The sequence below is a fragment of the Eremomyces bilateralis genome (genome assembly GCF_010015585.1).
Source record: "Eremomyces bilateralis CBS 781.70 unplaced genomic scaffold P152scaffold_2, whole genome shotgun sequence".
In the NCBI taxonomy this organism is placed as follows: Eukaryota; Fungi; Ascomycota; class Dothideomycetes; order Eremomycetales; family Eremomycetaceae; genus Eremomyces; species Eremomyces bilateralis.
This window is the reverse complement of record NW_022985068.1, coordinates 456322-469583: the sequence shown is the minus strand read 5'-3', so window position 1 is coordinate 469583 and position 13262 is coordinate 456322. Positions and strand designations below refer to the sequence as shown.

General features: G+C 56.3%; 3 protein-coding genes across 3 annotated transcripts in view; 2 read left to right on the top strand and 1 right to left on the bottom strand.

The window, feature by feature from the left end:
- Positions 1–740: 740 nt before the first annotated feature.
- Positions 741–2766, top strand: P152DRAFT_445853 (flavo protein subunit of succinate dehydrogenase; the record flags this gene model as incomplete). The annotated part of the gene is made up of 5 exons (XM_033677878.1): positions 741–841; positions 898–988; positions 1038–1966; positions 2016–2685; positions 2737–2766. The coding sequence occupies 5 exons, from the start codon at positions 741–743 to the stop codon at positions 2764–2766; spliced, it is 1821 nt and encodes a 606-aa protein (XP_033537801.1).
- A 3276-nt stretch (positions 2767–6042) lies between these two features.
- P152DRAFT_463822 (uncharacterized protein) lies at positions 6043–10859 on the top strand (the record flags this gene model as incomplete). Its single annotated transcript, XM_033680524.1, has 6 exons — positions 6043–6666; positions 6745–8682; positions 8768–9046; positions 9656–9787; positions 9891–10309; positions 10376–10859. 6 exons carry the CDS (start codon positions 6043–6045, stop codon positions 10857–10859), a joined length of 3876 nt encoding a protein of 1291 aa, XP_033537800.1.
- A 477-nt stretch (positions 10860–11336) lies between these two features.
- The window catches only part of P152DRAFT_510980 (uncharacterized protein), a gene marked incomplete at both ends in the record, with an annotated part of 2608 nt that continues 682 nt past the window's right edge, over positions 11337–13262 (bottom strand). Inside the window, 4 exons of the mRNA XM_033682694.1 lie at positions 11337–11369; positions 11433–11835; positions 11908–12111; positions 12167–13118. Of these exons, the coding sequence (XP_033537799.1) occupies positions 11337–11369; positions 11433–11835; positions 11908–12111; positions 12167–13118 (1592 nt within the window). The remainder of the gene's footprint in view (positions 11370–11432; positions 11836–11907; positions 12112–12166; positions 13119–13262) is intronic.

The following is a 13262-nucleotide window of genomic DNA, read 5'->3' as shown; positions in this document are numbered from 1 at the left end:
TCACTCATCATGTCATAGTCTTGGGCTGTCGGCCCAGAGGCTCTACCCCTGGGCTAGGCCTATCATGATTCCTCAGTTTTCTCCTATATTTAAGTTATCTTCATCTGGCTTACTAACTAGATCTCCTTTTCTAGACTATGGGAATCGTTAATACCAATTTGCGTTATGACTCGACAGTAACTGAGCTTAAGCAGCGATCGTGCTTAATCATCACCCACGCGAAATGCGACAGCGAGAAGAATATAAGAACCATATAACTTATCCATATGGCCCCTTTCACAGAATTTAGACGAAATATCTAGCCCAGCCGAGCAATTCACGAGAGAAGCGCCTCAGATGCTTCTCCTGAAGTTGAGGATACATCATACAAGACACGCCCGACGTCGTCGGTTACCTGGCCCCTTGATGACTTCCCCACACGACTGATTGGCCACCCACTACGTTTCCCCGCGCCATTCCCGGCTTATTTCCAGACCCCATTCCAGCCATTCCCGAAGCCGACGATCCACGAATTCGCCATCATCAAATCATACGCACTGGAACGTGGGGTATCATCTCGTTATTTCCACTGTTCCAGGGCCTTCGGGCCGGTCTAGCTAGAATCTTGGAGCCGCTTGCAGGTAATGAGCGCGGCTTCGGCTGTGCGGCCGGGTTTAAATAGGTAGAATGGCCTCCCCCGATGGGAATCCCGCCGTCTGTTTCTTCATTTATTTTTCCTCGGTCATTCGTTTGAAGGCAAGATGTGGACGTTGCGGCGCCGATTGGTTCGAGAGGGCACAAGATCCTTTGCACGGACAAGAAGAAAGTTCTCCACTGAGGGGATTGTGGACCATCATTATGAGTGAGTGGATTGAACAGACTGATTACTTGAGAGCTGGTTGCTAATATAGAGTGTAGCGCTCTTGTCGTCGGTGCCGGTGGTGCAGGTCTTCGTGCTGCGGTAGGATTGACCGAAGCTGGATTGAAAACAGCATGTATAACGAAACTGGTACTTCCACAATATCACCGCACCTCTTACAATCCGCTAATCGATCCAGTTCCCAACCCGCTCCCACACCGTCGCAGCCCAAGGAGGCATTAACGCCGCCCTCGGCAACATGCACGACGACGACCCCCGCTTCCACCACTACGACACCGTCAAAGGCAGCGATTGGCTCGGCGACCAAGACGCCATCCAATATATGACCTCCAACGCCATCCCCGCCATCGTCGAGCTCGAGCACATGGGCATGCCCTTCTCGCGTACCGCCGAGGGCACTATCTACCAGCGTGCCATCGGCGGGCAGTCCCTCAACTTCGGCAAAGGCGGGCAAGCCTACCGCACGGCGTGCGCCGCCGACCGGACAGGCCATGCGCTGCTGCACACGCTGTACGGCGCCAGTTTGAAGAGCGGGTGCCAGTTCTTCGTGGAGTATTTCGCGCTGGATCTGATGATGGTGGATGGGCGGTGTGTGGGGGTTACATCGCTGAGTTTGGAGGATGGGGTAAGGCATCGGATGTTTGCGAAGAATACGATCCTTGCAACGGGGGGTTATGGGAGGGCGTATTTCTCGGCGACGAGCGCGCATACAAGTACGGGAGATGGGTGTGCGATGGCGTCGAGGGCGGGATTGCCGCTGCAGGATATGGAGTTCGTGCAATTCCACCCGAGCGGTATCTACGGCGCGGGAGTGTTGATCACCGAGGGTGCAAGAGGCGAGGGAGGTTACTTGCTGAATAGCGAGGGAGAGAGATTCATGGAGCGATATGCGCCAACAGCCAAGGATCTGGCATCAAGAGATGTCGTGGCGAGAAGTATGAACATGGAGATCCGCGAAGGACGAGGCGTGGGGCCAAATAAGGATCATATCCACCTGCAGCTGAGCCATTTGCCCAAGGAGATCATCATGGAGAGATTACCCGGCATCGCAGAGACGGCGTCCATCTTCGCCGGGATCGACGTGACGAGAGAGCCGATTCCAGTCCTGTGAGTCCCTCCCTTCTACTCCACCCCTTTCTATCTAACACCCAACCAGCCCAACCGTCCACTACTGCATGGGCGGCGTCCCCACCAACTACAAAGGACAAGTTCTCACCACCTCTACCGCCACACCCCACCCTTCCACCACCGCCCCCGGCGCCACCTCCCTTTCCCTCCTCGCTCTCGTCGTCTTCGGCCTCTCCGCCGCCGTCGACATCGCCGAGCAGCACGCCTCTGCCTCCGCCCCCGCTATGCCCGACCTACCCGCGGACATTGGACACGCCTCGTTCGCGCAGCTCGAGCAGACGCGGACGGCGGACGGCGAGCGGCTGACGGCGTCGCTCCGTGACGACATGCAGCGGGCGATGCAGCGTGACGTGGCAGTCTTCCGCACGGAAGAGTCGCTGGTCTCGGGCAAGTCGACGGTCCGCGAGGTGGAGCAGGCGTTCAACACGGACCTATCGCTGAAAGACCGATCGTATATCTGGAACAGCGACCTAGTGGAGGCGCTGGAGACGCGGAACCTGTTGACGTGCGCGGCGCAGACGGTGGCGGCGGCGGTGGAGCGGAAGGAGAGTCGGGGGAGTCATGCGCGGGAGGATTATGGGGAGAGGATGGATGGGGAGTTTTTGAGGCATAGTTTGACGTGGCAGGGGGAGGTGGGGGATGAGGTGAAGGTGGGGTGGAGGGATGTGATAATGAAGCCGTTAGATGATACGTTTCCGGTAAGTGGAGTGGACGGTTCGGTGGTTGGGATAATGCTAACAATGATGTAGGAGGTTCCGCCGACGAAACGGTCATACTAACGGGTGTTCGATGCCGTCGTTGTCTCACTGAGGCTGGGCGTCACGGTTCGTGGTTTTCATCCGTTCCCAGTAGATTTGATTTGGATTGGAAATATAGGCAGCTCATTTACAGCAATAATGTATGGGGCTGCCTCCGATATACAACCTGAGCCAAACCAACTTCTGAATTCGGTAGATGTGATATTCTCGCTAGCATTCTTGTTATAGGTTGCTTGATGTTGAAACCAACGACTGGTGAACTTCAAAGCCACACACCTCACTTTTCCGTTAGTACTTGTTTCTCACGGTGGCGATCGTGAACCATCCAGCGAACCAGATAGAGGCTTGCGGGTAGCCAGCATCAGATCAGTCGGTCATTGGTGCAGTCTCTCCAAGGCATGTCCTAATACTACAGTGCGTAAGTGGAGCGAACTTCCTGGATGATACATGCAGAATACTACGAATACATTTACAATTATTATGCGTCCCTCTATCGCTGGGAGTTTCCAATCATTCCTTGAGTTGATGGCATCACTCCTTAGGCTGACCTCTCCTACCCACCTCTTGTTAGCTACATGCACTTGAAAGATCGGGGCTAGGCATAAACCGGCATGCACCCGAGAAATGTCTCTCACGTTTCTATATATTCCACCATCACTCGAGAACCCGTCCAGTGATTCGCGCTCGGAGACCGACAATCCCCCCCATGACGGATCGACCCGACCGCGCGATATCAGAACGCATGGATCCCTCCCCGGAACCGCGCCCGGATAGCACCGCAATCTCGGCGATTACCCTATTCGCCATCGTCCCGAGTTCCTCCAGCGCTCCGTGTGTAGTAGCAGCGGTGTCAATCGCGTGGTGGGATGGAACGAGCAGGTCGGAGGACGAGGTTTGCAGTGTGGGAGATAACCACGCCCAGAGGGTTGGGACGAACGCATACCGTGGAGATTAAACGTGGGAAGGAGAGTGGGTAGATTAAGGCTGGAATTGAACGGCTGTTCATCTCATCTGCAGGACACGTTGAAAGTCATCTAGAATGTTTCGCGACCGACAAGGAAGAATCGGCAATGGGGACGTTTCACGTAGACGCCGTGGCGCGTATCGTCCAAAGAGCACCGGGCAGGAGATACAGTTAGGTCTTAGGGTCGGCTCACGGCTTGTCGTAAGTTAACCGAGCTGGACGATTTGAAATGGTGCTGCACTCCGCACGCATTTATCAGGGGTTGGACTTTGGTTCGTCCGTCCGTGGATGCAGGGACAGCTGGGGGAAGGGGTCGCGGGATGAGGGCGAAGAGGGTAGGGGGGCCCTGATCTTCGGTTGATTGCGTTGACGATCCAGAACTGAGGGCGCGCGATGGATCGTACCATCCATTAACTACGTAATCGGGTGGAACTTGGAAGAAGATACAAATGGGAATGGGAATGGAGAGGCTGGGGTGGTGTAACGATACGATCTAGGCAAGTGTAGATATGTGTGAGACTGGACTAGAGGAAAGGAAACAGGCACAATTGACAACAGTAGGGGGGAATTCGATGGAAGTTCTGGAAAAGCACCAGAAGCATCCGATACACTTGGAACAGTTGAGAACGGGCATCAGGGCGGCTCTCTCCCTGCATCTGAGTACATCATGTTCCGATGTTCGGGGGATTCGGGCGATCAGACCAGCTTCAGACCAGCGCACCCAGCACATGCTCAAGAGCCAGGCCCTGTTTCAGTGTTCGACTACTCGCGATGTTGGAAACTTCGGTTGGAGTGTGCGAGTTAACTTGACTACGTAGATTGCTTGGTTCTTAAAACGATGAATGATAATGATAATGGGAAGATCAGGGTTCTCCCTCAGCCTCCTCGATGTGGGGATTCTTGTGTCATATCCCGGGGATAGTTCTCCAGCGGACTGATGATGGAGGGAACACTGGGGATAGAAACTACAGGCGGAACAACGGTCCTGTTTCATCTTTTTCTAGAAGCTTGGGCTGACGGCTGCCGTCGACACCATCTTTCAACATCATCGCCCTAGACGGCCGGGAGCAAGAACAGTAGAAGGGGATCATCACTGTGGATCATCGACGAGATAATACATGTAAATACCCCGCGAGAACGAATTGGGAGCGAGTGGGAAAAAGGCCGACACCGCCAACATCAACACATCAAAGGGTCGCGTGTCGAGATAAATTGCCAATTGCCAATTGCCAATTGCCAATTGCCGCGAACACCTTGAATGATTCCAATTTGCATGCACGGTAACCTGCAGAACCGCCAGCACGGAAGAATTTAATACTGGAAAGATTACCTGTAGCTACCGTCTACCGTCTACCGTCTACCCTCTACCGCCTACCACCTACCGGGCCTTTCTCCGTCCCCCTCCACGTCTCTCTTCCCCGTCTCCCCCATCGATCACCCGCGCCTCTGCCTCTCCTCTCCCCCCATGACCTCCCACCTCCCACCTCATTCACATCTTCGTCAATCTCCCACTCCCACCAAATATTTCCCATTCACAATAATTCTTCTATTGTTTCAATCTTTAATCATCTCGGCCTCATCTTCAAACATTCCCACTGGCGTCATATTTCGCCCTTATTTTTTAGCCGTCGCCGATCCTCTCGACGCCATCACATCACTCAGCAGTTGAGCTATACGGACCTGAACCTCCCACTCCTCCCACTCCTTCCACTGTCCGACGGCCCGTCCGACCTCACCGCAACGCCGCCACACACGCGTTTCGATCCTCACTCACCTCTCGTTCAAGGCCGAAATAACTCTTCTAGGCGATTAGAAGTAGACATCTGCATTGCGGCGCTGGTAATATCCGGTATTACCGCCCATCCAGATCTTGACCGCCTCTCGTCGCTGCGTCCTGCCGACATCAGCTCGTGGGTGACAGCAGAGCCGCTGATGCTACTTCGGATCTGACGAGCGTGTGCGACGATACCTCGGACTTCTCCAACGCTGCTGAACCGCCGTTGACATCGGATTCCTTCTGTATTCTAATGTACATCACGTGTCGCATCCATCGCCCGATCTTTACCACGAACCGGACCTCTGACGACGTTCCCCGCGACTAAGCGCGACATTCGAGACCTATCGAAAGACACGGCTGCACGATTGATTGCTACTCATATTCCCTGTTCCACGCACCTACCGTGGCTCGCAAGCGCATCGACATCATCCGCTTCACGTCGACAAACCGACCTCGACTTGGTTTACGTCTCTACCATTCACGCATCCGGCTATCCCTACCAGTGAATGCGGCAGTCAAATAATCTTTTACTATCTACACTACCACCTTCACCATAATGCGCCGCCATGGACGGGGCCCCGGCGGCGGCACAATGCACGCCCACCGCCCGAACGGTGTCCCCCCGATCCCCGACACCATCAGTCTGATCCGATCCTACGACTCCGAGAGCATGCCCACGCGACCCGTCCGACCATCGCCATTGACGGCGTCGACCATCCAGGGCCTGCCGCTCGACCTCCTCGACCGGATTCGATCGTTCCCGCTGTTCGAACGAGCGCCCGACTCGTTTCTGGCGGAGATCGGCGCGCATCTCCGACCGCAGCTGTACTCTCACCATGACTATATCTTGACGGAAGGAGACGAGGCGAAGGCGATGTATTGGCTGGTCCGAGGGTCGGTACGGGTCACATCGAGGGATGGGGAGAGCACGTATGCGGAACTAAAACCGGGCGCGTTCTTCGGAGAGATCGGCATATTAATGAACATCCCGCGGACCGCATGCATCGTGGCGAATCTAAAAAGCATGGTAGTTCGCCTGAACAAGGAGGATTTGCAGAAAGTCCTCCCCAGCTACCCGGACGTGGAGCGCGCCATTCGGGAGGAGGCGCAGGAGCGGTTGACGATTTTGGAGCGGAAGAAGAAAGAGGTGGGAAATCAGACCGCGACGGGGAACGGGAAGGTAACCGGAAGCTTCACGCAGCATACGACGGCGGGTGTTGATGAGGGTCTGCGAGTGTTTGGACCACGAGCCGGGAAGCGGCCACGAGATCGAATGGATGGCGACGTGCAGATGGGCGAAGCCGGCAGCATGGATGGGGAAATGTTCGCCGTGAGCAAGAAGCGGAAAAGCCCCAGTCCAAGCTTGGCCGAGGCAGCGGCCTCAAGCGCGCTTGGAAGCGGGTCGGTCAGCGTACGACAAACGCTCAAGGAGTTACCGCTATTTACGTCCCTTCCTCAGGAAATCCTGCATTTCCTGGGCCTCAAGGCCATCCCGAAAACGTATCCCCCGTTTACCGAAATCGTCAAACAGGGATCGCAGGGTCGGGATGTGTTCTTCATCATACGTGGCGAAGTCGAGGTAGTGAGCGAGTCTGTGCCCAACCCGAAGGCACGACGAGAATCGACGACGTCGGGAGCGCGGTGCGAATCGCATGTGAAGGCACGGTTGAAGGCCGGGCAGTACTTTGGTGAGGTCGCAAGCCTCTCTCTAGCGCCGCGCCGAACCGCGACTGTGCGATCCGTTTCCTCGGTCGAGTGCCTGATGATTGGCGGCGACGTGTTGAACGAGCTCTGGCAACGGTGCCCCCCGAACATCCGCGCACAGGTCGAGATGACTGCGAAACAGCGGCTAGGCGTGTCTGGGAGCCAGGATGTCACCATGGCGGACGCCTCTGAGGGAACGCCCGCGATTGACGAGCTGGCCATCGCGGACATGGGCCCACGTTCCCCGCGACCCCTTACCATCCCCAGCGTGACTTTCAACGATCCGTTCCACGACACCGCATCGAAGAAAAGTAAATCCGACGACAAGACCGTCATCGAGCAGATCGATCCAGATCCGTACCTCAACCCCGAGTTGGATAGCATGCAGATGCGTTCGAAGTCTCGTCGTGGATCCCTGGCGCCTCCATCGCCCTCGGCTTCCGCTCAATCGACACCGACTTCGAGCCCTTCCGGTACCCCCGAACCTCCTGACACCAATGGCCATGGAATGATCACTATTCTTCACACGAAGCACGATGTCACGCCTCCAGAACATCCCACCGCCTACAAGCGCGCAAAGCTCCTTCGAACCCCGCACAAAAAACAACGATCCCCACTCCCCGACAGCATCCTCATCCGGATCTTCGACAATCTTCCCCTTCTGCCGCTCATGCGTTCCCGCCGCGTCTGTCTTCACTGGCACAAACTTATCTCCACCTCTCCCGCCCTCCTCCACAACCTAGACCTCTCCCCCTACAACCGCGACGTTACCGACTCCGCCATCGTCAATATCATCGCCCCCTTCGCCGCCAACCGCCCCCGACTCATCGATCTCAGCAACTGCTTCCACATCACCGACGAAGGCTTCTCCACCCTCGCCAACGCCTGCGCCCCCAACCTCCGCGCCTGGAAGATGAAGAGCGTCTGGGACATCACCGGCCAAGCCGTCCTCGACATGGTCAACAAGGCCAAATCCCTCGAGGAAATCGACCTCTCCAACTGCCGCAAAGTCGGCGACAACCTTCTCGCCCGCGTTGTCGGCTGGGTCGTCCCCGACCTCTCTGCCAGCATGGCCCACCACCAAGCCGCCGCCGCCGCTGCGAAAGCCAACGGCGCCCCCCGCGGCGGCGGTCCGCAACCACGTGCCAGCGCCGCGCACCAGGGCGCCTCGCCGCACCCGCTGCAGGCATCCGCGAACGCCATGCCACCCGGCACGGTGATCGGGTGCCCGTCGCTGAAGCGGCTGACGCTGTCATACTGCAAGCACATCACGGACCGCAGCATGGCGCACATCGCGGCGCACGCGGCGCAGCGGATCGAGTCGATGGACTTGACGCGGTGCACAACGATCACAGACGCGGGGTTTCAGCAGTGGAGTGTGTATCCGTTTCCGAGATTGACACGGCTTGTGTTGGCGGATTGTACGTATTTGACGGATAATGCGATTATTTACCTGACGCATGCGGCGAAGGCGTTGAAGGAGTTGGACTTGGTGAGTTCCCCCCTTTCGTTTTCGATTCCTTTCATCCTTTAACCCTCTGCGATTTTCGTGGGGAATCCAGCGCTGACCATTCTAGTCTTTCTGCTGTGCCCTCTCTGATGTAGCTACCGAAGTCCTCGCCCTCGGCTGCCCCGCACTCACCTCGCTCAACCTCGCCTTCTGCGGCTCCGCGGTCTCGGACGCGTCCCTGCGCGCCATCGGGTTGCACCTCCTGGACCTGCGGCACCTGTCAGTGCGCGGGTGCGTGCGGGTGACGGGGCTCGGGGTAGAGGCGGTGGTGGCAGGGTGCACAGAGCTGGAGAGCTTCGATGTGAGTCAGTGTAAGAACCTGCAGGGGTGGTTGGATGGCGGGGGGGTGGAGAGAGTGAATCGGAATCCGGCGAGGAGGAGGGGGGGTGGGGGGAGGGGGATTCGGTTTGAGGTGGTGGCGGATGGGCGGTGGAGGACGGGGGTGTAGGGCATATCTTGGATGCAAAGCAGGGGATGGATGGTAGTCGCGTTTATGACTCCGGCGATGGAGCTTGGTTCTTCGGGATGTGGTGATGCCGTTCTTTTTCGTTGGGAATGATACCTTTTACTGTGATACCTAGATGACCGGGCTAGTTGGAGTTTTGGAGTTGCGCATATATGGATGCTGGATATGACGGCAATGAGATACGGACCGGACTATCATTCTGGGGGGGGGGATGCATTAGTACGATTGCACTCTTGGAATAAAAACACCGCTAAACTGCTATATGATGTATTAAATATGTCTATTGAGACTTCTACTGTGCAATCTGTGCTGGACGATCGGACATGGCATGGCGGTTCTCCTTTAACTCCGGATTGTGTAAGCAAACGGTTGATCACGTGCCGTCAAGTCACGTTCTCGAATGTTCCTCTCACGTGCCAAGACCGGAGTTTGCGGCGACATCATCGAAGTCATCAACGCAAATTGGCGCTAAAGCTTCTGGTTATGAAGAGACACCCAACCTCAATTGTATCCCCAATCCTCCCATTCTTCTCCCCTTCACCTCATCGACATCCCCCGTCTGCTCCCCATCCTCCCCACGATGTCCTTCGTCCTTCGTCGCCCGTTCGCGGTCACCGCGACGTTGAGGCAAACCACCTCCAAACCCACCACCGCATCCCTCCTCATCCGCACATTCCACTCCACGCCACCGAAACCGTCATATCGCAGCTCCATCCTTTCCCAGACGGCCAGCGTCCGAACCACATCTAGCAAAACCCTTGACTCGCTCCGACATGTCTTCCGACGCAACTACAACGCCGGCCCCAACACATCCTATTCCCCCGGATCGAATTCGGCGGAGCTCCGCCAGCGGCTGCTGTATGGCGCCGGCATCTTCGGCGGAACGCTGCTTGCGATCAACCTGCTCTTCAACCGGGAGACGCGCGAGGATGGCGGCATGCCGGCGTTTGAGCGGTCATACTTGAATGATACATTTCTGCACACCGGCCTGGGGCTAGGGATCATCGGCATCGCTGCCCGCACGCTCCACACAAACGGATGGAGCCATCGGTTGATGGCCATGAATCCGTGGCTCGTTGCCGGTGTTGGACTCGTTGCTAGCATTGGATCAATGTACGGCACTTTGTACACCTCGCCCGATAAGTAAGTCTTCCAATTCTCCCTCCTCCCCACTATCATTCCATCCATATGCTAACGGGTTAATCACAGCTATCTGCAAAAGTACGCTCTCTGGGGCACCTTCAACCTCGCCCAAGCCTTCCTCCTCTCCCCCCTCTTCTTCATGTCTCCCGCCATCCTCGCCCGCGCCGGCCTCTACACCGCTGGCATGATGGGCTCCATCGCCTTCGTCGGCGCCACCGCTAAGCAGGACAAATACCTCTACCTGGGCGCCCCCCTCCTCGCCGGTGTCACCGTCGTCGCCCTCTCCGGCCTCGCCCCCCTCGTCATCCCCGCCACCGCTGCCCGCACGCTTATGGTCACCGAGAACCTCTGGCTCTACGGCGGCCTGGTCGTGTTCGGCGGGTTCACGCTCTACGATGTGCAGCGGGTGCTGCATCATGCACGGATGGCACAGCGGGGTATGATGCGGAGGGATCCGGTGAACGAGAGCGTGAGTCTGGAGCTGGATTTCATCAATATTTTTATCCGGATGGTGCAGATTTTGGGGATGGGCGGGAACCGCAGGAAGTAGGGATGCTTAGTGTAGGCGGCTGGAGGTTTGGAGCGAGGCGGGATCCGAATGGAATTTTCCGTCCGCTGGAGCAATGGATAGCAGTTTCGGTTGGCGTATGGTGTTATAAAAACCAACTCGAGCATTTCTATTCTCCTCTCCTGTTGTACGGATCGACAGCAGATATAGAAGCAGGTGTTATCTGCCTTCCTTTCAGTTAAGACTGATTAAGATAGCCTTCAAACAATACATATTATCGCAATCATCGCTCGCCAGTGACATATGGGGTCGATTAGGAATGTAGGCCGTAATCATTTTACTGTCTGCCACAGTATTTGAACTTGGAAACCGAAATTATGTGGGGTACATATCGCCGACAGTTAGGGTTTATAAATTTACTTTCTTCAGACTTGATAGAGAATAATTCTGGCGAGACTTAAGTACATCTCTAGCTGTGATATTGGTACCCGATTCCCTTAGATGATCTAACCCCCCCGTTCAGTTCCCGATATACACCCTACTAATACCCATCTGCGCATAATTAGCCATTACTCTCGCACATATAGACAGGAGCACAGTGGAACAAATACGTACGATGTCAGACGGCCCACCACCTCCATGATGATCCTGATCCAATGGATACTTCACCGTATCATACTTCGCCCCCACCACCAACGTATCCCCAACCTTGATATCCGCAAAATTCAAACATGTCTGTGCCTCACTGATATTTAACCCGCTCTCCCTCTTCGTCTTCCGGCCATGCGAGTGCCCTGCCCCGGTCGCCGCGAAGCCCGGCTTCGTATTGTAGAACTGCTTCGAGACGCAGATCGGCGCGCCGTTCTGGTAGATGACGGTCTCAGTGCCGCCATTGTGCACGTGGCCCGAGGCGGAGAGGAGGCGGCCGTTGATGGTGGAATTCCAGCCGTCGGATTTCACTTCGTAGAGGCCTTCGCGGGCAGGGTACTCAGAGATACCGCAGCCGGTGATGTCGAGCCTGAAGGGAGTAAGTGTCGTTAGATGAACAGGTTTGATGGAGGGAGGGGATGGAAAGGGGTTAGTGACTTACCAAGCCATCTCGGCAGCCTTGTAGCCTTGAGCTGCGGCGCCGTCCACGACCTCGTAGGTGAGGGTGAGGTAGTAGGTCTTTCCGGTAGTGTCCTGATTCATGAGATCGTAGATCATACCTAGGGAATCTTCCTGTCCGACGTGGAGGCCGTATTTGTAATGGTTGTTGAGACGGCTGGTGACGCGTTCATTGCCCGAGGCATAACTAGAATGACTGGTTAACAACTCCTTCCAAGAGACGGTGCATGTCTATATCTTACACTCGTTGAGGGTAGATCCCAAGCGTTCCACCGCAGACAAGATCCTTCCTCCCAGTCCCGCGGAGGTAAAGCACCATGTGGTGCAGCCACGCTCCACTGTCGACATTAGCCACCGTTCCATCCTCGTACCGCAATCCCGCCTGCAGCGCGACAATATAGCAGTCACTGCACGGCTTCTCCATGTTCATCTGCGGCCGATTCGATACCATCCCTTCCGCGTCCACCTTATACGGACCGTACTTCAAGGTAACAAGTCGCCCGCCAGGGGTAAGCGCTTTGCCTTCCCCGTGTTCTCCGTTCAACGCCGGCTCGATGAAGATGTTGGCTGGAATTTGGTCGGGATCGGCCCCAGCCGTGGATGTGGCTGCAGGAGGCGCAATAACATCCGAACCATGACCATGACCGTCACTCGCATTCCCCGAACCATGACCATGATCGTCACTCGCATTTCCCGCACCATGACCGTGGCCTGCACTGGCGGTGGCGGTATACGCGGCAGCCGAACTGTTTGAAGCTGGGACGATTGGTGTGGTGCTGCTGATCTTGTGATCGTGTGGAGCATTCGGATCCGCAACTTCATGTCCAAAATGGGTGCCGGTCGTAGCGTTTCCAACGGAAGTGCTTGCAGAGGGGGTGGGGATGCCGATCTCGTGATCATGCGGAGCATTCGGATCTGTAACCTCATGTCCAAAATGGCCGCTGGCCGTGGCGTTTCCAGCAGGCGTACTTCCAGAGCTGGGGGTGCTGCCAATGGGGTGATCGTGGGGAGCATTTGGGTCCGCAGCCTCATGTCCAAAATGGCCGCCTGACGTGGCGTTTCCAACTGTCGTGGCGTTCCCAACAGACGTGCTTGCAGAGGGAGGAGTGCTGCCGGTGGGGTGGTCGTGCGGAGCATTTGGATCCGCAACCTCATGTCCATAGTGACCGCCAGATCCGGTCCCGGCACCTGTCCCTGCGGAAGCTGAACTAGAAGGCTTCGAGACGAGGGAGCAGACTCCAGAAGCACTTGGTGAAGGCTTCGAGACGGTGGAGCTGATTCCAGAAGCACTTGGTGAAGGCTTAGAGACGGTGGAGCTGATTCCTGAAGCACTCGGTG